Source organism: Acomys russatus, chromosome 30 (genome assembly GCF_903995435.1).
Source record: "Acomys russatus chromosome 30, mAcoRus1.1, whole genome shotgun sequence".
NCBI classification, from domain to species: Eukaryota; Metazoa; Chordata; class Mammalia; order Rodentia; family Muridae; genus Acomys; species Acomys russatus.
Genome location: NC_067166.1, coordinates 26,936,345 through 26,958,128, shown reverse-complemented (window position 1 = coordinate 26,958,128; position 21,784 = coordinate 26,936,345). Strand labels below are relative to the sequence as shown.

Genomic DNA, 21,784 nt, shown 5'->3' with positions numbered 1-21,784 from the left:
AGGTGATGCAGGAGCTGATGCAGGAGCTGATGCAGGAAGTGATGCAGGAGCTGATGCAGGAGCTGATGCAGGAGCTGATGCAGGAAGTGATGCAGGAGGTGATGCAGGAGCTGATGCAGGAGGTGATGCAGGAGCTGATGCAGGAGGTGATGCAGGAGGTGATGCAGGAGCTGATGCTGGAGGTGATGCAGGAGGTGATGCAGGAGCTGATGCAGGAGGTGATGCAGGAGGTGATGTAGGAGCTGATGCCCAAGATGATGCAGCCGCCCATGGAAGAGTGCTGCCTATTGGCTTGCTCCTCCTGGGCTCAACCTGCTTTCTTATAAAGCCCAGGACCACCAGGATGGCACCACCCACAATGGGCAAGGCCCGACCCCATCAATCACTAATTACAAAAGTGTTCTACGCTCTCGGCTACAGCTCAGTCTTACAGAGGCATTTTCTCAGTTGAGGTTCCCTTCCCTCCATGACTACAGCTTGTGTCAAGTTGACACAAAACCAGCCAGCACATTCCCTTTCTTCCTCTTTGCCATATCCCAGGCACCTTTTGAGCGACAGTCCTGCTTATTTCTGTGGGATTCATAGAGATATTTTTTTCCACTGGCCTAGATCTACCTAGGAAAGCCACTCAATGCTTAAAAAACCCAACTCATTGCCAATGCGTTTCCTTTTCTCTTTTTTTAATCAAACAGTTCACAAGTCAGACATCACAAAAGACAGAGAACAGTGTCTTTCAGAAATAGTTGTGGCCTTGGTTCGAGGAGGCAGGGACTTGCGCCGCTAAATATAGATTTTGCAGATCTGTTGGCTCCTCAGCTCGTAGCACTCAGCCCCCTGGCTCCCCAGCAGCTCCTTCTCCTCCCCTGTATCCAGCGCTCTCAGAGATGGGAAGTGGGCAGGGGAGGTGATGAACTCATAGTGTCGGTCCAGATAGCGCAAGTAGATGAGCATGTGCAGAGCGTAGGCCAGCACCAGCAACAGAATAAGAGACATGGCCAGGCCAATCAAAACCGCAGGTGAGAAGGAGGAGCCACAGTCTTGCGCCTGCGCAAACTGCGCCCCTTTGATGGAGAAGCCTTGAATCTGTCCAGAGAGGGGGGAAAAAAGAGCAGACATGACCTATGTCTTCCCTTTAAGAGCCAGTCGGAATTGTGCTGGTGGTTCTGGGCCCCAACGAACCACATTTCACATACTGTGGTTACTTTTAATTACCAACTTGCCATAACCTAGGAAGAGAGTGTGAGCAATGGACCGTCTTTATCAGATGCCCTGTGGACACGTCTGGGGGCGGGGCGGGGCGGGGAGGATCATCTTGGTTATGCCAATCGACTTGTGAGTATCCAGCCCACTTTGGGCAGCACCATTCCCTGGGCTTAGGTCCCTGACTGTATAAACATAGAGTAAGTGAGACGTATACTAGGCATGCGTGCAGTTGTGCGCTTGACTGCGGAAGTGGTTGGCTGCTTCAGGTTTGTGCTAAGCTGGAATCAGGAACTGTGAGCCAAAAACAAAAAACAAAACAAAAACCAACCTGTTTCTCCCTCACAGTAGCTTTCATCTCAGTATTTTAGCGAGAAAAAGGGAAAAGGCACTATCACCTAGGCCGCATATCGCCACCAAATTGTGGAATAATTTAAGCACTTGGTCTGACAATTATGATTCTGTTTAGCGGGACAGTGAAAATTCATTTGTTTTGGGGGTTCGCAGGGTAGCCTAGGCCAACCCCAAACTCACTACATTCCTCCTACTTCAGCCTCCTGTGTGCTGGAATTACAGAAATGAGCCACCATCCCAGGCTTGAAACTTGATTTTCAAGCAAAACTGACTAAACGCTCTGGGATGGATAAGCTGTGAGCCACTAAAAGTCTCCTGGAATGTAAGAGTCTGAACAAAACTTCTTTTCATCTGACTCTTAGGACTATTCAAGTTCCCACAAAACTGCACATCTGCTACGTCTGTAGCTCCAAGCATGCTCCAGGTTTGATAAGTGCATTATTTGATGCTGTTGACAAGGAGTGGTTGGAAGGCAGCTCTCAGGGCGGACATGTGTCCTGATGTGGTAAAACCACAGAAACACACACTGATGGCTTCGTGTGGACCTGATACTCCTTACCTGGCCTAGCTTTCATAACAGCCTATGAGGAAGCAACTATTTTATCGTATTTTTAAAAAGAGCCCAAGGCTCACATGGAGTCCCAGGGCAAAATGTGCGATGGTAAAACTTACACCTGGGAAACCTGGCCTCAGACTCAGACTCAGCTTAGACTCTATAGCTTCTGGTATCTTCTACCACTTCTCCTCTTATCACTACCATAGAGGGCTGTATGTGAGTCACATGCAAAGACTATGGCATCTTCTATAAGGGACTTGAGAATTCATGGATTTGGTTCCCATGGAGGGAACCAGGGTCTGGAGCTGATCTCTTGTGCCTACTAAGGGACAGACAAATGTTTACTCTACAAGAAAGGCCAGCAAACCTGCAGTGGGGAAAGCTGCCTCCTCTCCCCTGGCCCAAGCTTGCATTCCCGCCTCTGTTTACATTCTGGGTGCTTCCACAAGGCACATTTACTGTGAGAAAGCTGATTTCATGCACACACACGTTGCACAAGCCTGGAGAGAAATGTGCTCCTCACAGCAGATTCTCTGGAGTCTTAGGGGCCCTGGGAACATGTACTGGAGTGTTTCTCCCTTATGCTGCTGCTCTAAAGCTTTAAAGCTAAATTACCGCACCTCATGCAGCCAGCAGAGAGGTTAATCCTGTGGGCGAGCCAGTCAACACTGGTGGCTCTGAAGTCATCTACTGATCCTCTCGTCCTTTCCTTCACCCGAAATCCTTACCCCTGGTCCTCTGCCCATGTGTTTCGTTTTATTACTTTCGTCACAAAATGTACATAACATAAAATGTGTTGTCTTAACCATTCCCATGTGCTGGTGTAAGTGGTAATGTTATTCCACGCCCGCAACAGTCCTGAGTCTTTTCATACATATGAGGTCGTGTCCTCTCTATGTTGATGAAGATAGGCCATTTATTGACAAAGTTAAGTAACTTAACTGTGTAGCAGAGGGGTGATTTTAAAATCAGGTCTGCACCGGGCAATGGCGGCACACGCCTTTAATCCCAGCACTTGGGAGGCAGAGGCAGGTGGATCTCTGTGGGTTTGAGGGCAGCCTGGTCTACAGAGTGAGTTCCAGGACAGTCAGAGGGGTTATACAGAGAAACCCTATCTCAAATACAAAAAACAAAAATAAAATCAGATCTGCCTGACTCCAAAATTCATGTTCTTGGTCCTCCCCCAAGCTGAGAGGGAATATACAAAGATATCCTTGTAAATGTGGGAAAACACCCAACACCATATTTGCTACTTCTGTAAACAAGATAGAAGGACTTGATAAAGTGTCTCTTGGCCTGAGGGGATGCTGGGGTGCAGAGGTGCCTGTCAGGTTCCCATGCCTTTCTCCCAAGGTTTTCAAATCTCTGGGCTATTTTTAACTGGTTGATGATTCCAGTCCCAGGCTAATTGTCAACACTGTCGTTCACACTGCCGATAAGATCATTGTTTCTCTCCCAGAAGGCACTGATCACCCCCACAGTGCCTCTGGGCCCAGGAAGTGTCAGTCATCAGGCTCAGCCACAGCTGCACTAGGGTTTAGATAAGTACCTGGTAAGTGGGTAAACAGGAAAGTAAAAGCAGCCCTGGAGGACTCAGGCTGAAGAATTCCTCTACCCTCACCCTAGCCATCTCATACCTCCCAAGCCCCAGAATAAACCAATGCTATCTTAAAGGCACAGACGCTCTTCCTTAAACATTTTGTTTTGGGTGACTTCAACACTGAGTTTCCTTAACACCAAGTACGCAGACGTGTCGAGGGTATGCGTTAGCTTATTACCTGGAAATCAATAAACGTGACTTCCCACAGGCTCGTCACATCATCTGAGCTGCTAAGCAACAGCAGGGCATCATTCCGCCGCAAGCTGCTTACGCGTTGGCAGCGGTACGAGTAACTCGACAGAGCATAGATACCGGTCGCGTTAAAAGTTGCTTGCACCGAATTGTTGAAGATAATCTCGACTCGGTGTAAACTAAACCAACTCTGGCTGGATAGCTTGTTGTAATTGCTTAGGGTGAACCTGAAAAAGGAGTGTGCATTAGTGTTAGCGGGCGCTCTTACTTTTCCGGGCTCAGAGTGGCATCTGTGAACGGTACAATGGCGCCCTCTTTTGTCAGGCTGCGGAAGGGAAAGGCTTCCCTTTGGCGCCAAGCAAGAGCCTCATCCAGGTTGCTGAGGCTAGTGATTAGCAAGCAGAAAAGAGCAATACAAAATACTACAGGGGGCCGAGGAGGGGGGCGATTATTTTATTTTCTAAGGATTAAATGGTAGGTTTATTCTTTGGGTAAATTTGATAAAAACTTACATGTATATTAACACAAAATTAAATTGTCATAAAATAATAGTAATAGCTGTCTTATGTGCCAGCCACGCTTGTTACTTATGTGCGTTCTTAATCTCACTATCACTAAGGAGATAAACAATACTGTTATCCTAGTGTTATCCTAGTGTCACATATGAGGAGTTGAGCCCAGAAGGACAAAACACCTTGCAGTTTCTCTCATAATGTTGTGTTTGAGATGCCTGTCAGATTCAACCTGCAAACAGCTCCCTCACTGCTAACAGCTTTAAAGTGGAACAGTCTCCAATCACACACACACACAAAAAAAAGTATATAAAAGCCAGGCGTAGTGGTGCACACCTATAATCCCAGCACTCGGGAGGAAGAGGCAGATGGATCGCTGTGAGTTCGAAGCCAGCCTGGTCTACAAAGCAGGTCTAGGACAGCCAAGGATACACAGAGAAACCCTGTCTCAAAAAAAGAAAGTACATAAAAAGTCAAGAATGGTGGGATTAAAAAACATTAGTATTAATTGCAACCATTGGATGGATTATCAGTCAATTTTATTTTCTTATTCTTATAGCCCAGTGGTTCTTATTTTTCTGTTTCCATGGATTCACTTTATCTTATTTTGTGCTCCTGCAGAAGCTGACCCTGAGACAATGATATGAACGGTAGGTTCAGTCATTCAGGTAGGTAGAAAGGGAAAAAATAGCAACGATAGTAGCCAGGAGGCAGCCAGCAGCGAAGATGTTAAGCATGCGAGTGTTTTTACAGTAGACAAGAACCATCTGGAGAATACAAAGGGAAAAGGGTCACTTCTAAGCAATTCCATTCGAGGTAGAGGAGCCTGGAGTGCTGACACCCTCCCGTGACAAGGGCGGAAAGCAGACAGCCCTGTCTTCGTTAGTGTTATGGGGCCTGAGCTCATTTGGAGTTTCACCAATGACCATAAATAAATTTTAATAAGAAGAGCCTTCTCATTTAAGTACCTGCCCCAGAGGGATCCCAAGATGCAGGCCCTAGCCATGTCAGGCCAAGGCTTATCAAGGCAGAACCACAGGGCTACATGCACTCTGTCTGTGTGTAGGTAGGGCCTAATTTTAAGATTTATGTCTTGCAGTTGCCCTAGTCATGTTTCTGAGCAGAGTAAGCAGCTGTGATTATAAAAGCAGAAATAGCAGTCAATATTATGACCTACTATCTTGCTAGAACAGCCAATTTTACAAGCTCGGAAAATTTAACAATAAGAATAGTCTTCAGTGTCTGAGGAAAAGGGGAAGTGGACTGTTGGGGTGTTGCAGTCCCTACAAGTAAACAAGGGGCTTACATGTTTAGAAGAATTTTTTTGTTGTTGTTCTTTGGTCTCTTAAGCGTAGTAAGTCTACACTCTAGGCCATGACAGTTAGGGTCTCTGTTGCTGTGATTAGAACACCATAATTTAAATGAATTTGGAGAGGTAACTTCTGCAGTAACCGTACATCACTGAGGGAAGTCAAGGCAAGAACTCAAACAAGGCAGGAACCTGGTGACAGGAACTGATGCAGAGGCCATGGAAGGGTGCTGCTTACTGGCCTGCTCTCCATGGCTTGCTCAGCCTGATCTCTTATAGAACCCAGGACCACCAGCTGAGATGTGGCATCACCCACAATTATGGGTCCTCCCACCTCCATCACTAAGAAAATGCCCAGTAGCCTTGCCCACGGGCCTGCCTTATGGAGGAGACGTGTTCTCAACTGTGGCTCTCTCTCTCTCTCTCTCTCTGCTCCATTGTGTTTAGCTTTGCGTCAAGCTAGCAAAACCAACCACCATAGCCCTCTTTGGCCAGAAAGGCTATTAGGGAGAGGGAATGGGCAGACGAAAGTTGGGCATGTGAGTTCTACTATTCTCAAATAGTAACATCCGGGTAGACATAGAGGGAATATGGACACGTATGCCACACACTTTTATCCTAAGTGATGATGGTGGTGGTGGTGATGATGATGATGACAATGACGATGATTTACAGGGATATTTTCCAGACAAAAGTGCCCCCCATTTCTAGACCAGATGCGCACATCTGTTTGGTCACCTAGTGGATTCCATTTCCTGATGAAGATTCTTTGAAGGGCTGGGCATGTAGCCTAGTAGGAAGGCACCTACCCAGCAAGCACAAGGTCCAAGGTTGGTCATCAACAACCAGAGTAATGTTTCTCTGAAGGGTGGGGGTCTGTATGTTCTAGCTTATGCTCTGTGTGCAGGTATCCTGAGGAAGAAAGCTGCTCATGGCCAAACTTAGGAAACACTCGAGTGTTCAGTGATTAAAAAAAAAAAAAAAAAAAAAAAGCCAGCTTTACTTTAAAACTTAATCCTTTCGGGTGTTTGAGTAAATTAAGTTATAATGTGAGCTTCTGAGAGAGCAGTCATTCTCGAACAAGTCTGAAAACGGAACCTTTTCTTGGAGATTCGTATGTGTTTCCACATGACCAAAGTGTCCCACAGAGCAGAGCTCAGGAGATAGTGCCTGCCCTGGCACACCTTGCTGCTTCTCCACGTGAAGTTGACGATATAAGTGTGCATCTCCACTAAAAAGTTTGTCCTATAGGAAGGAACTGGTGTGTGTGTGTGTGTGTGTGTGTGTGTGTGTGTGTGTGTGTGTGTGTGCCTGAGGACAGCCTCAGGTGCTATTCATCAGAAACTGCATCTTTTTTTTTTGAGACAGGGTCTCTCACTGTCCCACATAGCCAGTGAGACCCAGAGGCCTTTCTGTCCCCATGTTTCTAGTACTAGGGTTAAAAACACCATCACACCCAGTTTTTTAACATGGGGTTGGGCGGAAGGACCATCCTCAGGTTCTTCTGCCTGCACTGACTACACCAGCTCCCAAACATATGCACTGTATTTTTGGTGGGGGGAAAATTTTTTGCCTCCAAATTTTTTGTTCACCAACTGCTGAGAAAAGTATTTATACTTTTTTGTTGTTGTTGTTGTTGTTTTGCTTTTTGTTTTTAAAGACAGGATTTCTCTGTGTAATAGCCCTGGCTGTCATGGAACCCTCCTTGTAGACCAGGCTGGACTCGAACTCACAGAGATCTGCCTGCCTCTGCCTCCCAAGTGCTGGGATTAAAGGCGTGCGCCACCATGCCCTGCTGTATACTTTTTATGGAAGAAAAAAAAAATTGAAACAGGATCTTACTATGTAGCATCAGTTGGTCTGGAATGTACTGTTTACTGAGCTGGCCTCAAGCTCTGTCTGCTTCTGCCTCTTGAGTGCCGGGATTAAAGCGATGTGCCACACAGGACAAGAAGGACATTTTTTTGCCTTCGAATTTATAGATTACTGGCTGCTAAGATAAATCATTATGGGTAGGTGCGACTTTCTATCCTAAGCACAGAAAAGCGGAGGCCTCCGTTGACTGCCGGCTGGGGAATTCTGACAACAATGAGTCACCTTAAAACAGAGCCTAAAGGCTCCTGGGCTTTATTCAGCTTTATTCTTTGTTACAGGGGAAAGATCACATTCCCAGGTTCATGTGCTGAAGAGAGAGAGGAGTACAGGTATTTGGGCTGTCATTTAAAAAAATAATTAGATGATGATGATGATGATGATGATGATGATGAAAGCATTCCTACAAGATTCTCTTAGAAAAAAAATCCTATAGGACCCCATCAGACATGGCCACTGATCTCTCACAGTCCATTGGATATGGAATCCAATGTGTCTCAGGATGGGCACATGCCTGGCCCTTGACACTCACAGGAGAGTGAATAGATCAGGTAGAGCATAGTATATCTTACCTGCTAAAACTATAATACTACCCACCTTATGCCAATGTCCTTGGGATTTTCAGCATCGCCAAACTTCAAAGACAACCTAAGAAAATGAAAACAACATAGCTCATCAAAATAGGAATACCTCAGACTGCAAGATGGCTCAGCTGGCGAGGACACCTGCCTCCAAGCCCAGTGACCCGAGTTCTGAGATCAGAGCCTGGAGCCCACATGGTCCGAGGAGAGAATCATCTGTTGCAAGTTGTCCTCTAACTAACGCCCACGTGGGCACCACGGTATGAGCACACATGCACACCTGCACAAGAGTGGGCACACACCACCAAATAAGTAACTGTGATCAAAAACTTTATTATTAGGAATGACTGACTTAAAAAATGCTGTGGAATAGGTCATGGAACTAAATGTGAAGCCTAAAACCAAAACATAGAGAAGAAACCTAGAATATTTATACAACCTTGGGTAGGTAACGTTTTCTTTGAAAACACACAAAATCATGAGCCATAAAACATGATGGCAAACTGGACTTTTATTATAATAAAGTTTTGCTCCTCAAATGATCCTGTTAAGAAAATAAAATATAAAAGCAAATAAAATGAAAAAGAAAAGAAACCACCTGTGATCTCAGCACACACAGAACTAGGGAAGGGAGGAGTTGCAAACTATGTCGTGCAAGGTCCTGTAATCCCAGCTCCAGGGAATCTGATGCCTCTGGTCTCTGAGGGAATTTGCACTTATGTGCATAGAGAGAGAGAGAGAGAGAGAGAGAGAGAGAGAGAGAGAGAGAGGAAGAGAGAGAGAGAGAGAGAGGAAGAGAGAGAGAGAGAGAGAGAGAGAGAGAGGGAGAGACCGTAAAGTATAGCTGTATTTAAATCAAATTCTAGGAAACACAAATTAATCTTGATTGATAGGAGCTAAGCCAATGGCTACCTGGAGAGGTGGGAGCGACCCAAGTGATGGATTACAAACAGTAACAAATATACTTGAGACGTGATGAAAATGTTTGTGGTCTTGGTTGTGGCGAAGACATTGTGTGTGTGCATATGTATGACGGGTGATCACATGGTACACTTGCATATGTGCAGGTCGTTCTTCTTGTAAGGCTAGAAATATGAGAATGATCAGCTGAGTGGCTATAAAGGGAAAATATAAGAAATTTAAATGCACAAAGAATGCCACTGCTGCCGCTATATCAATAAAATATCTGGAAGTCAGAACACCTCAGTATGCTTTAAGAAACCAAAGAGAGCAAAACCAGCGTGGAGAGTGAAAGACAGCACACTGTGATTTCAACTAGCTTGACCTGCTTCCAAGGACCGGAAACACCAGTGGTCACACTGAGCTCCTTCTCAGTACTGCTCATGGGGAAAGGATGTGGTGGTCACCCTTTGTGTTTCCTAACAGGATATACTTGGACTCCTTGGATGTGCCTATCTACAAGCACTTTCAAGGCTTTTTTATTAAGCAAAGCTTCAAGAGGTCCCTTCCCTCGTGCTATTTTGACTATCTGTCAAATTACTAAAGAAAAAAAAATTTTTTTTTTTTTTTTTTTTTTTTGGTTTTTCGAGACAGGGTCTTTCTGTGTAGCCTTGACTGCCATGAACTCGCAGCAATTCTCCTCCCTCTTCTCCCAAGTGCTGGGATTAAAGGCATGCATCACCACTGCTAGGCAAAGAAAACACTTTAAAGACACAAAGCCAGGCATGGTGGCTCATGCCCTTCCCATGCAGAGGCAGGTGGATCTCTGAGTACAAGGCCACCCAGGTTTGCAGAATGAGTTCATTACAGGCAGAGCTATTTAGAGAAACACTGTTTCAAAGATCAGAAAGGGGGGGAGGGAGGGGAGGAGGTGGAACACAATTCGAGTAATTGTTCATTCTAACAAAAATATCTTTATTTCTTCCAATGCAATCTATTATCGTGATTACTCACAACTTGGTCTACACCAATGAATTAAACCTCAGAGCAAAGCCATCTCAAGCGTCCATCACCTGGTGAGACAACTAACCAGCTCCCAGAAGCGACCCACCAGGGGCTTTTCCCCAGTGGGTTTGGTTCCTGTGGAAGCTCAAAAACACACTATGCTTCAAAGCAAAGAGCATAAGGCCTGATTTCAGCACAGCTAATTCACCGTTTGCTCAGTGAGGATCTTGTGAGTGCCTGATGCCACCCAACCAACCAGGAACACAATGATGGATACAACCCAGAGCAAGAGTGGAAAAAAGAAAAAAGAAACTCACTCAGAGCCCCATTCTTACACATTTAAAACAGATTCTGGGGGCTGCAGAGATGGCTCAGAGGTTAAGAGCACTGGATGCTCCTCCAAAGGTCCTGAGTTTAATTCCCAGCAACCACATGATCAGTCATGACCATCTATAATGAGATCTGGTGCCCTCTTCTGGCCTGCAGGCACACATGCAGGCAGAAACTTTAAAACAAAGAAAGGAAGAAAAAAGGAAAGAAAGAAAGAAAGAAAGAAAGAGAGAGAGAGACATAGAGAAACCCTGTCTCAAAAAGCAAAAAAAAAAAAAAAAAAGAAAGAAAGAAAGAAGGAAGGAAAACAAACAAACAAACAAAAAGCAGATTATGAATTCTTTGGACTATAAACATCCAACTTTGAAGTGTGCCCCATGCCGGGATTGTACTCTATTTGCAGGGCTTTCGCTATTTAAAAAGACTTCCATCGCAAATCTGTCTGGCAAATTTGCCTCTCTCTCTCTAAACATTTTGTTTCCAAAAGCTAAAACATGGTCATGTTTTCAGTTCTGGGCTTTTGATCACACATGGTTACTTCTCTGCTTGGGTTTGGTCTTTCGGCAGCTTCTACTCTGGTTCTGTCGAACACAAGAGTTTCCTCACTGGAGTGGCAACGGCAGCCCATTGTCCTAGGAACTCACAAGAGTCAGCCTCAAAAGATCTTAACAGGGGAACAAAGCCCTCACCTGGCCTACACTCTTGAGTGTGGGTACACCTAGGCTGCCTGCATACTTGTGTGAGCAGGACTGCAGAATTTGGGGACTATCCATCCTGGGCTGACACCTCAGTATACGTCTAGAGAGATGACTTGGAAAATAAAATATCAGTGCCGGCCCAAAATCTGATTTATGCACTGTAAAATATCAAAACTCACGTCAGGAGAGAGAGGTCATAGTTAAGAGCACTTGATGCTCTTCCAAAGGACTGGGGTTCAGTTCCCAGCACCCGGGACTAACAGCAAGCTGTGAGTCCAGCTGCAGGGGATCTAGCACACTCTTCTCACCTCTGTAGGCACCGGAACACACATGGGCACACACAGAGACATAATCTCATAAATGAAAAGTAATCTTAGATTTTATTTTAAAGCAGAGAAAAAGCACAAAGCCCCAGGGCCTCTCCAGCAGGTGGCAGCACTGGGTCCCATTGCATTCGTGGTTGGTATTAAGGAGAAAGGTCCCTGCTTTGAACCCATTTGACAAGTCCTCTGGAGCTTATGCATGCATCTCTTCATCTGCTTCTCATAATCTTGTGTGATAAGACTAAGACTAAGAGGTAACATGTCCCTTTTAAAGACATTTTAGAACCCTATGGAACCCAGTAAGTTTCCTAGCCTCGTTCAGCCTGAATTCCCTATGACCTATTATGACCTATCAGAAAGCCACTGTGATGACCGCCAGACGTGAAGACCACACCAGCCTGGCCTGTCGTAAATGCACAAAGGCTGTTGCTATCATATCCATCTGACATGTGACAAAGTCCACAGCTCCTAAAGGCACACAGTTCTCACACAGAACTGGACCTGCATGACAAGCGTTAGCTTTTCTCCAGGCATAGTTTCCACTGATGACTAAAGTCTCCATAGCCCAGTAAAAAGCTGTGCTGCCGGGTTCTTCCCACAAGCCCCTAGTGTCAGGATAAATGGAACAAAGGCGTGCCAGCCAGCCCTGAGCTAGCAAGCTTATCCCAGGCAATCAGCCTCTCTCCGGGCAACTGACCACAAATAAAAAGCCCTGTAGGGAATTAATTAGAGGCTGGGGGGGAAACGTCCTGAGCCCTCAATGGTGTGGGCATCTCTTCCATAGTCCTTTATAGTTGTGCTGTACCAAGAGAAGCAAAAATGGATAGATTCTTACCAGTTTTCTAATTCTCGTAATTATTACAATTCATTAAGCCCCTATTCAGAGACAGTCATTCTGATGGGTAAGACTGGGCAATGCATAATATCCTTTTTACAGAGAGATTTCCAGCCACCATCAAGAACTTTAAACCAAGAAATGAAATTCAGGAACAGGCCGGCAATCCTAGCCAAGTTGCATAGAGTATAAAAAGAATGCACACAGGAGAACATGCGTAATATGTCATGGTTCATACAACATATCCTAATTACCACAGACCAGGGCAAGAGCAAAGACTCTTCCAAAAGCACCAGCCGTGTCAACTAATATTGAACTGGGGGTCTGTAGAACACAAATGGCATATTTCAGATGTCCTCTTTCTGGACCAAAACAAGTTATAGAAAAACAAAAACAACCTAAGACTTGGATGCCTGAAACACACAGGAAGGCTTTCTGAGAGGGTTCTCAATGGGGACATGGACTTAATTTGTTTGTCTCAAACCAAAACTGATCATTCTGTTCATTCTCAAATGCCCAAAGGTTCTCTGAAATTTGACCAATTGTCCTCTTGTGCAACAAACTCTGCAACAGGCCAGGTTCTAAAATTTGAAATCATCTCTCACCATGACCAAGCACGCTGTTAGGATATAAGCAACTCCACAAGCCTGCTTCCAGGTTGCTTAGCAACCTCTGACATTATCACCTGCACAGGCCACCAAGGACCCAAGATAAAAAGGACACACCCTCCATCTGTTGCTCTCTTTGTCTCTTACTCTTTTCCTCTCTCTCTCTCTCTCTCTCTCTCTCTCTCTCTCTCTCTCTCTCTCTGTCTCTCTCTCTCTCTCTCTGTGTGTGTGTGTGTGTGTGTGTGTGTGTGTGTGTGTGTGTGTGAAAGCCCACCAAGACTGCTTCCACCTGTGACAAAGCTTACTCTTTCCCACATGTGTGTTTCTTTTTCTCTCCTCTTGGGGCGCCCCTTCCCCTATGTTTCTGCCATATGTGACACATACTTAACACACACCACCTAGAATCAAAGACTGATCCTGATTAAATCAGTTTTTCTGAGTCACCCACTAAGACATGTATGCCCTGCTGTGTGATCTAAGTTCTTTTCGTGGTAAGACCAGGGTACTTAAGACTCTTAACATTAGGAGCTGAGATCAACCCTGGAAACAGTTTAGCTTTTCTCCCTTCCTTCCATCCTCCCTTCTTTCCATCCTTTCTTCCTTTCTTCATCCTCCAAACAGTACAGGCTCTTGTCAGTGTTCTTGGTTGCCTATCAGAACTGGAGAATAAGAGCACATTTGCCGAAGACATGACAAACCTCCATTGCACAATACAAAGAAATCAAGCTAGAAGATAGCTGGAAATCTCCCTGCTGTTTAGCTTTCAACGTACAAAAGGGTGTCCTCTAGGCTGCTCAGGGAGTAAAGGTTTCCTTGGTCTACCCCAGCTGTGAACACTGTAACCAAAAAGCCAACCTGCTGGGCAAGATGTGCCTACCTGAGCAATAGTGGCATGACCATTGTGAAGGTAACTACCTGCCCTTTGATTTTAGGTAAGGGCATGGGAGGAGGTTCCCATACCAGGTATTGTTAGACCAACCAGTAATCCAGGGTTGGGGACACCATAAACCCACTGGGTAATTTTGTACTGTTGTTTAACTAAATTAACATATTATCAAATTTGCTTCTAAATATTTATGGACAGACTCATAGACAAAACTTTTCTCTCCTTCCTTCCCTCCTTCCTTCCTTCCTTCCTTCCTCCCTTTTTAGAATGAATAGGAAACTCTCATTGTCAAAACCCACAGAAGTAAAACTAATCAAACACTCTCCAATGGCACTCACATCCAAAAGCCTTTGGAGAGCCCAAATTTGTTGGTTGAGTAAAAAAGAACGTGACACAAAATTGGGTGGTTGGGTGGGTGGTGGATGAGTAGAAGGGGTGGATTTGGGAAGAGTTAAGGGGTGAATATGATCAAAACCAGTTGCATGAAATTCTCAAAAATTATTAATCTGTGACTTGTTCTTTAGTTTAGATGACAAAGGAAAACAAACTGGTTTGTCACAGTGAATTATCTAGTACCTGTAAGGCTTCCTCAGCCAGAAAGACTGACTTACGTGGCACTTTCTTCACTGCAGTTCGAGTTGCCAGTGTCTACTGCTGTGTTCTGACCCAGTGCTTCATCTGTGAGGTCCAGCCAGGTCTGGTTCTTAAACTTCACTGTGACTCTTTTGGTCCAGAAGAGAATGCAAGGCATCCCATCCCTGGAAAACTTAACAGGATTGTGATAGCTGAACGGGCTCCTCCACTGTTGTTTGCTTGGATTGTGGTCGAAAGTCTAATTAACCAAATAGAGGAAATTTAAGAGACAAACGTGTGTCCTTGGAATCAAAATCTTCCCACAGATAAAAGAAAAAGTAAACTTGTATCCTGTAATATGGATACATGTTATATATTTACTTTAAGTACAACAGAAGGAGTAGACCAATTGTTCCAGTGCAAATGCAAATGAAAGAAAAACTGGTCAAGAGAGAGTGCAGTAAGTTCCCAGTAATAAAAGATGCACTTTCTGCAGCCCCTGTGGGAAAAACCATAAAACTGAGAACTGTGAGGAAAATATGAGAAGGCAAGCAAAATTAAGAACGATATGTTTTTTTCCAATTACCCAGAGTTCAAGTAAGATTATGTTAATAATTAACATAACTTCTGTGTATATATTCATAGTAACTTTGAGAGTCTTGAAAAGTGAGTATGTTATTTACGTTAATGTCCCAACGGCCATACCTGTGTGACAGGGGTCGCTGTGAAATTCTGGACTGGCTTCATCTCTCCGCTATTCTTTTGACCTGCCAGGTAAATAATGTTGTGAGCACCAAAGCACAATGCCACCCTTTGTCAGTATAATTGAACGATGCTAACTAGCCAGTCACTCACTGGGATGTGTCTCGTTTGTGCCTGTTTTGGCTTATCTTCTAAGATGTCCTAGTTTAAAAGGTTTTCTCCAGGAGAGATTCTAAGTACATACATCACAAGTGAGGGAAAGGTACCCCAGAAAAGGCCTTTCTTTATCCCTCCCTGAGGGAACCGCGAGCGCAATTCCAAGTCTTACCACTCCGTACAATCACGCCTTTACTTGAAGCCGCTTGAGAGCTAAAATTAGAAATAGAGGGTTACATTCAGAGCAAACATCTGTAGTTGAGGCTTCACAGGACGCTATCTTAGCTGTGTCCATCTCACTCAGGAGCACATCGTGACCACTCAGAATGCGACATTTTCAGCCAAGAGTTTCCGATGTAAATATAACACGCCTTCTCCAAACAAAATATAGAAAATACAGAAATTTCTGAAATTTTTCTTTTTTTTATGACTCTCTGCTTATGCTTGCTCACTGGGTATTACAGAAAGCCAGCTTACATGCCAAGCCATGAGCTATCTACCAAGCTGTAGCCAATAACAAAAGCACATAGTAATATGGAGGAAATTATTTTACAATGAAATTTTATATAACACTGTGCTGTTACTATATTATAGCACCAATATTCAATAATGCTATTTTTAAAAAAGACAAATTTTATTTATTTATTTATTTTGGTTTTCCGAGACAAAGTTTCTCTGTGATAGCTTTGGCTGTCCTAGACTCACTTTGTAGACCAGGCTGGCCTCGAACTCACAGCGATCCACCTGCCTCTGCCTCCCAGAGTGCTGGGATTAAAGGCGTGCACCACCACTGCACGGCCAAAAGACAAATTTTTTAAAAAGACAAAGCCAGTGGTGGTAGCACAAGTCTTTCGTGCCAGCACTGGGAAGGCAGAGTCAGGCAGATCTCTTAAGTCCAAGGCCAGCCTGGTCAACAGAGTAAGTTCCAGGACACACAGGGCTACACAGTGAAACCCTGTCTTGAAAAAAGAAGAAGAAGAAGAAGAAGAAGAAGAAGAAGAAGAAGAAGAAGAAGAAGAAGAAGAAGAAGAAGAAGATGATGATGATGATGACAAATTCAAACTCCACAAAGGGATTGAGAAAACTAAGAAATAATGACCTATAACCTTCCACTCTTTTTCTGTCCTCCATATAAACACACTAGACCACATAATTTACTTTTCATAGAATACACCAGAGAATTTTCCTCAGACCTCTACCCTCTCTGCACTCCCTTAGGAATCTCAGCACACCTTGTCTTTAACCACTATCTATGCGATGAAATTTTATAAAACTTAAAAGTATATTGAAAACATATTGTTCTTCAGGCTGCAATTTTTGGAATTCAGCACGTATCACAAATATTTACCCAAGGTGTCATATATTGCTTGACACGATTTTGAATTCCATACAATATTAGGTCATAAAAATGTATCATGGTGTCTTTGGCCATGTTCCTAGTCTCACGGTGGTTCTTCCACAACCCTCCGTAGTTCTGTGAGAATGTTATAAGAAGAGCACCAGTGGGGGGATGGAGAGGTGGCTCAGGGATTAAGAGGCACTGGCTGCTCTTCCAGAGGTCCTGAGTTCAATTCTCAGCAACCACATGGTGGCTCATACCCATCTGTAATACGATCCAATGCCCTCTTCTGATGTGCACGAAGACAGCATATTCATACACATAAATAATAAAATACCTTTAAAAAAAAAACAAAAGGCCAACAGTGGCCCTTCCTGTTTTCAATTTCTTTGTTTAAGATGTGAGTCCTTGTTCTCATGAGGCACTCTATCTCACCATCTCTCATCAACCATGGTCCCTCACCATGCACTCCATCTCACCATCCATCGGCAAAGAAGTCCACTGTCATTTTTAACGCATCTGTGGGCTAACCATACAATGTCATTCTTTTTGTGTTTGTTTTGTTTTTCAGATCTTTCGAGACAGGGTTTCTCTTATAGTCCTGGCTGTCCTGGACTCACTTTGTAGACCTGGCTGGCCTCGGTCTCACAGAAATCCACCTGCCTCTGCCTCCCAAGTGCTGGGATTACAGGTGTGCACCCACCACGCCCAGCGTCATACTTTTTTAATACACCGCAGTGTAGACAGGATTTGCACTCAATCCTAAACTTGAACAAATGAGAGTTTACTGGAGACCTAATCTAAACCCAAACAAAATACACATCACTATGTAGAATCTAAATGATAGAAAAAAAACAACTAACAATGGTCCACAATTGTCTATGTGAGTAGGTTGAGAAACACTGACTTAAGAAAATTAAACCTAGCCAGGAGTGACAACGCACATCTTTAATCCCAGCACTCAGGAGATCTATGTGAGTTCAAGGCCAGCGTGGTCTAAGGAATGTGAGCCAGGGCTACACAGAGATGCCTTACCTTGAGAAAAGAGAAGAAGAAAGAAAATCAAACCTAGCTTGCGTTAATAGCTGAGGTTTGCAGTACCAGCTACTAAAGAGCCTGAGGCTGAAGGATTAAGGTTTACGGTCTTCTAAGTCTACGTAGGGTGTTCAAAACCAGCTTGGGCAACTTAGTAAGACCCTTTCACAAATTTAACATAGTTTTAAATGGCTAGACATCCTAATGAAACCTACTATGTATAATTTAACAAAAATATTTTTTTTAGCAGCTATGGGCCCAGGGAGATAATTCATTACTTAAGCATTCGGACCTGAGTTCCATTTCGAGAACCCATGTGAAAAAGCAGGCCCTGGTGCCATACCCTGGTAATCTTAGCACCTGGGTGGCAGAGACAGGAGGGTCCCTGGGACTCAGTGGCTAGCCAGTCCAGGTGAACCAGGAAGTTCCATATCAGTGAAGCAATCCTGTCTCAAAAACACAAATTGAAAACAGAGGCAAGGCATATGGAGTTCCAGGCCAGGCAGGGCTGTACAGTGAGACTGTACAGTCTCAACTAAACAAAAGAATAAATTCAATTGGACGAAGGAGTTTTAAAAAGAAAGAATGATGGCTTTCACTCCTCCTTCTCCTCCTCTTCCTCCTCCTCCTCTTCCTCCTCCTCCTCCTCCTCCTCCTCCTCCTCCTCCTCTTCTTCTTCTTCTTCTTCTTCTTCTTCTTCTTCTTCCTCTTCTTCTTCTTCTTCTTCTTCCCCTTCTCCTTCTCCTCCTCTTCCTTCTCCTCCTTCTTCAACAAGATGTTTCCCTTTTTGTGCATTTTTACATATGTGCATGTGGTGTGCACATGTGTACACACGTGTGTGTACAGAGGTCAAAGGTAGATGTTGGTGTCAGGTGTCTTCCCCTGTGGCTGTCTGCCTTGCTCCCTGGAGACTTCTTTACACTGCAACAATGCTCATACCTACTGAGCCATCTGACGCCCAATCACTCCCTACTCCTCTCTTTAAGTTTAGGAAACATGTATCGTGCTTAAATTATTATCCTATGAATAGCCCTACAGAGTTAAAAGACTTTTTTTAACTTCACATCCATGATCTGAGAGAACATTTACAAAATAGGAATTGTTGGTTCCTTCACAGTGAATTGCCATGCTTTATTAGATTAGGATGGTCAGCCAAATGATTTAATTTATTCTATTATTTTGATTAGCATATAAGACCATGGGCTTTATTCTTGGATTCTCATACATAATTTGCTTTCATTGACCCTCCCTCCTCCCCCAACCACTCCCCATCCCTCCGTCTACTCTTCTTCCTTCCCCATGAGCCCCCTTCCTCTGTTAGGACACATGTACTCAATTACCTCATATTTTTATTCCTCCTCAACCCTCCCTTAAGACTTCTTTTTTTATCTGGGTGTGGTGTCACACACCTTTAATCCCAGCGCTCGGGGAGGCAGAAGCAGGCCAATCTCTGTGAGTTTGGTCTACAAAGAAAGTCCAGGACAGCCAGAGCTACAGAGAGAAACCCTGGTGGGGGAGGTTCCTTTTTTTTTTTTTTTTTTTTTCCTTCTTTCATGGACCCTTTTCTAGTTTCATGACCTACACGCCTCCCTCCACACAAGTATAAAAATCTGTCTAAGAGAGAGAACGTGCTGCATTTCTGTTTCTAAGTCTGATATACTTCACTTAATATTTCAGTGCTGGCCATTTTCTTGCAAATATCACAGTTTCTGTTTTTGGGGGGCCTAAGTCAAATTTTGTGTATATGTCACTTTTCCTTATTGATTCACATGTTAGCAACATCTAGGTTTTGTAGCTATTGTGAACAGTGTAGCTGTTTGTATAATTTCTGAAGCTAAATTGATTTTTATCTTCCCTTAATAAGAGCAAATTTTGATTTTTTTTTTTTAAATTTTGGCATAATTCTTTTGCCAGTATAATACAAAGCCATTTATTTCCATATAAACTTGGTGGGGAAATATTGCGTGCCATAGCCTGGTAGAGCTCAATGGTAGGGCACTTCCTTAGCATACATGAGTCCCTAAATTTAGTCACCAAGTAGCACAAAAGCACAAGATTCCATATTATAAAGCCAAGTACGTCTATAATGCCAGAACTTGGAATGTGAGATAGGAGGATCAGAAGTTCAAGGCCATCACGGGATACATAGGTAAATCCAAGGTCAGCCTGGGCTACAGGAGACCTGTCTCAAACAAAACAAGCTACCATCTAACCACCTCAGACATCTAAGCCAAGTACTATTTAAAAGTAAGCTTCAAAGGAAGCGCTAATTGCTTTAGGGGAAGAAAAGAAAAAAAAAAGCATTTTGAATGTCTATTCTTAAAGCTATTATCAGCTGCTGACTTGGGAGTCCTTCAAAGTGCTTTGCCAGCTAACCCTGTTTGCTGCTGCACTCTGTTCGCATGAATTTCCCCTGTGTATTTGGTGAGATGGCACATCATGAATAATTGGCAAACAAGACATACGGTAGCTGCGGTTCAGATTCTAAATATACTTTTTTAGAGATAAGTCTGTGCACTCCTTTGTAAGATATAGAAAGCAAACAGGCAAGAGAGAGAGAGAGAAAAAACAGTGCTTGTTAATCCTAAGTACTGTGTCATAAGCAATCGCCACCTTCTATTACTCAGTGTGACCTAACATTGTTCCTTGGGACCATAGGTTATCCATTCCTAAGGTCTCCACTTGCAGAATTATGACAGGAGAAACCGTGATTTTGGCTCGTATTTATAAACGTAAAAGAAATCCGAACCGAGCCAGGTTTTATCGGAGAGTCAGCTAAGGAGTGGTATATTTAATACAGATGCAGCGTTTCTTAGTGTTTTGAACAACAGTCCTTGCCTTTTACAATAAAAGTATAGTATAATACATATTGTAGTCAGCTGTATGCTATAACCCAGCTATACATTTTTGAGCCATAAACAAATGCAGATATGTAACTGAATAAAGAAATGACAAAAAACAAACAAACAAACAAAAAAAAAAAACATCTATTTCCACACTTGCGCTGAGGCACACAAACACACGGCATTAAAGGATGGGCCGTTACTCACCTTACATTCTTCCTGGCGAGTATCTGGTCCAAAGTGACTGAAAACACCATACATAAAAACAGAAGTGAAAAACTAAACAAGAGTTTCCTTCCCATCAAGAACTGTATGTGTCCTCAAACCAAGCACATCTGTCAATTCATAGAGCAAACAGAGCAGAGGCTGGACTGTTCTTGCCAAGTGACTGGCAGCACCTTCAACCAATAAGGTTTCAAGGATGCACTATGGGGGCGGGAGGAGAGTGAGACCTGACAACGCTCGATCTGGAGCACAGAGTTAACCCATCATTTAGCTTTTCAATTATTTATTGCGTTTAATAATTATAAGAAAGCAGCTTTTAGAGAAAATGCATTGCTAGTAAGTCTTTTTTGGAGGAAGTTGTACTATGACTGTTGTTCATCTCTTCAGAAGGTTCTCACACTGCTTTCAGAAAATGATTACTTTTTTTCTCAAATCTACAAAGTGTATTTTTTCCAGACATTTTTAGGTGAGTTAGTCGGTAAAAAGCAATCTCTAGAACCTACGTATATTTCCACATGTGTCCTAGGTCACAGTTCTTTGTAATATGCAAACATTCCAACCGCCGAGAGGACACGAGAGGGACCTTGATGCTTTGGAATTCCGAGCTGCGGAAGACACGCCCAGTAGGATTGGTTTGAGAGCTTCTGCTCTAACAGGCAGGCAAGTTCTCCCTTCTGTGCTGGTTTTCTGCAGAACAGGGACAGGAGTGTTTAAAGAATTGCCTCAGAATTCCGGGCGGTGGTGGCGCACGCCTTTAATCCCACCGCTTGGGAGGCAAAGGCAGGTGGATCTTTGTGAGTTCGAGGCCAGCCTGGTCCAGGATAGTCAAGGCTACACAGAGAAACCCTGTCTTGAAAAACAAACAAACAGCACTCGGGACTCAGAGGCAGGCGGATCGCTGTGAGTTCGAGGCCAGCCAGGTCTACAAAGTGAGTCCAGGATGGCCAAGGCTACACAGAAACCCTGTCTCGAAAAACAAAAAACAACAACAACTACAAAAAGAAAAACAAAAACAAAAACAAAAAAAAACCAAACAAACAACAACAAAGAGTTGACTCAGAGGGGAAGACAACAAAGAATGAGCACAACACAATGACAGCGTGCTTAATGATGTCAGAAGAAAACCCAGAATTTTCTATGCTGTTATATG

The 21,784-nt window shown here is 43.8% G+C and overlaps 1 protein-coding gene across 1 annotated transcript; it reads right to left on the bottom strand.

The window, feature by feature from the left end:
- Positions 1-668: 668 nt before the first annotated feature.
- LOC127212451 (V-type proton ATPase subunit S1-like protein) lies at positions 669-20,804 on the bottom strand. Its single transcript, XM_051172548.1, has 7 exons — positions 20,617-20,804; positions 15,365-15,405; positions 15,040-15,101; positions 14,373-14,593; positions 8,193-8,243; positions 3,889-4,129; positions 669-1,083 (listed from the first exon to the last, which is right to left on the bottom strand). The coding sequence occupies exons 1-7, from the start codon at positions 20,709-20,711 to the stop codon at positions 781-783; spliced, it is 1,014 nt and encodes a 337-aa protein (XP_051028505.1). The 5' UTR covers positions 20,712-20,804; the 3' UTR covers positions 669-780.
- Positions 20,805-21,784: the final 980 nt, after the last annotated feature.

Coding starts and splice junctions, on each gene's coding strand:
- LOC127212451 (XM_051172548.1), bottom strand. CDS start 20,711: ATGGGAAGGAAACTCTTGTTTAGTTTTTCACTTCTGTTTTTATGTATG. Junction 15,406..20,616: donor CTCGCCAGGAAGAATGTAAG/GTGAGTAACGGC, acceptor TTCTAATTTTAG/CTCTCAAGCGGCTTCAAGTA. Junction 15,102..15,364: donor AGGCGTGATTGTACGGAGTG/GTAAGACTTGGA, acceptor TTTACCTGGCAG/GTCAAAAGAATAGCGGAGAG.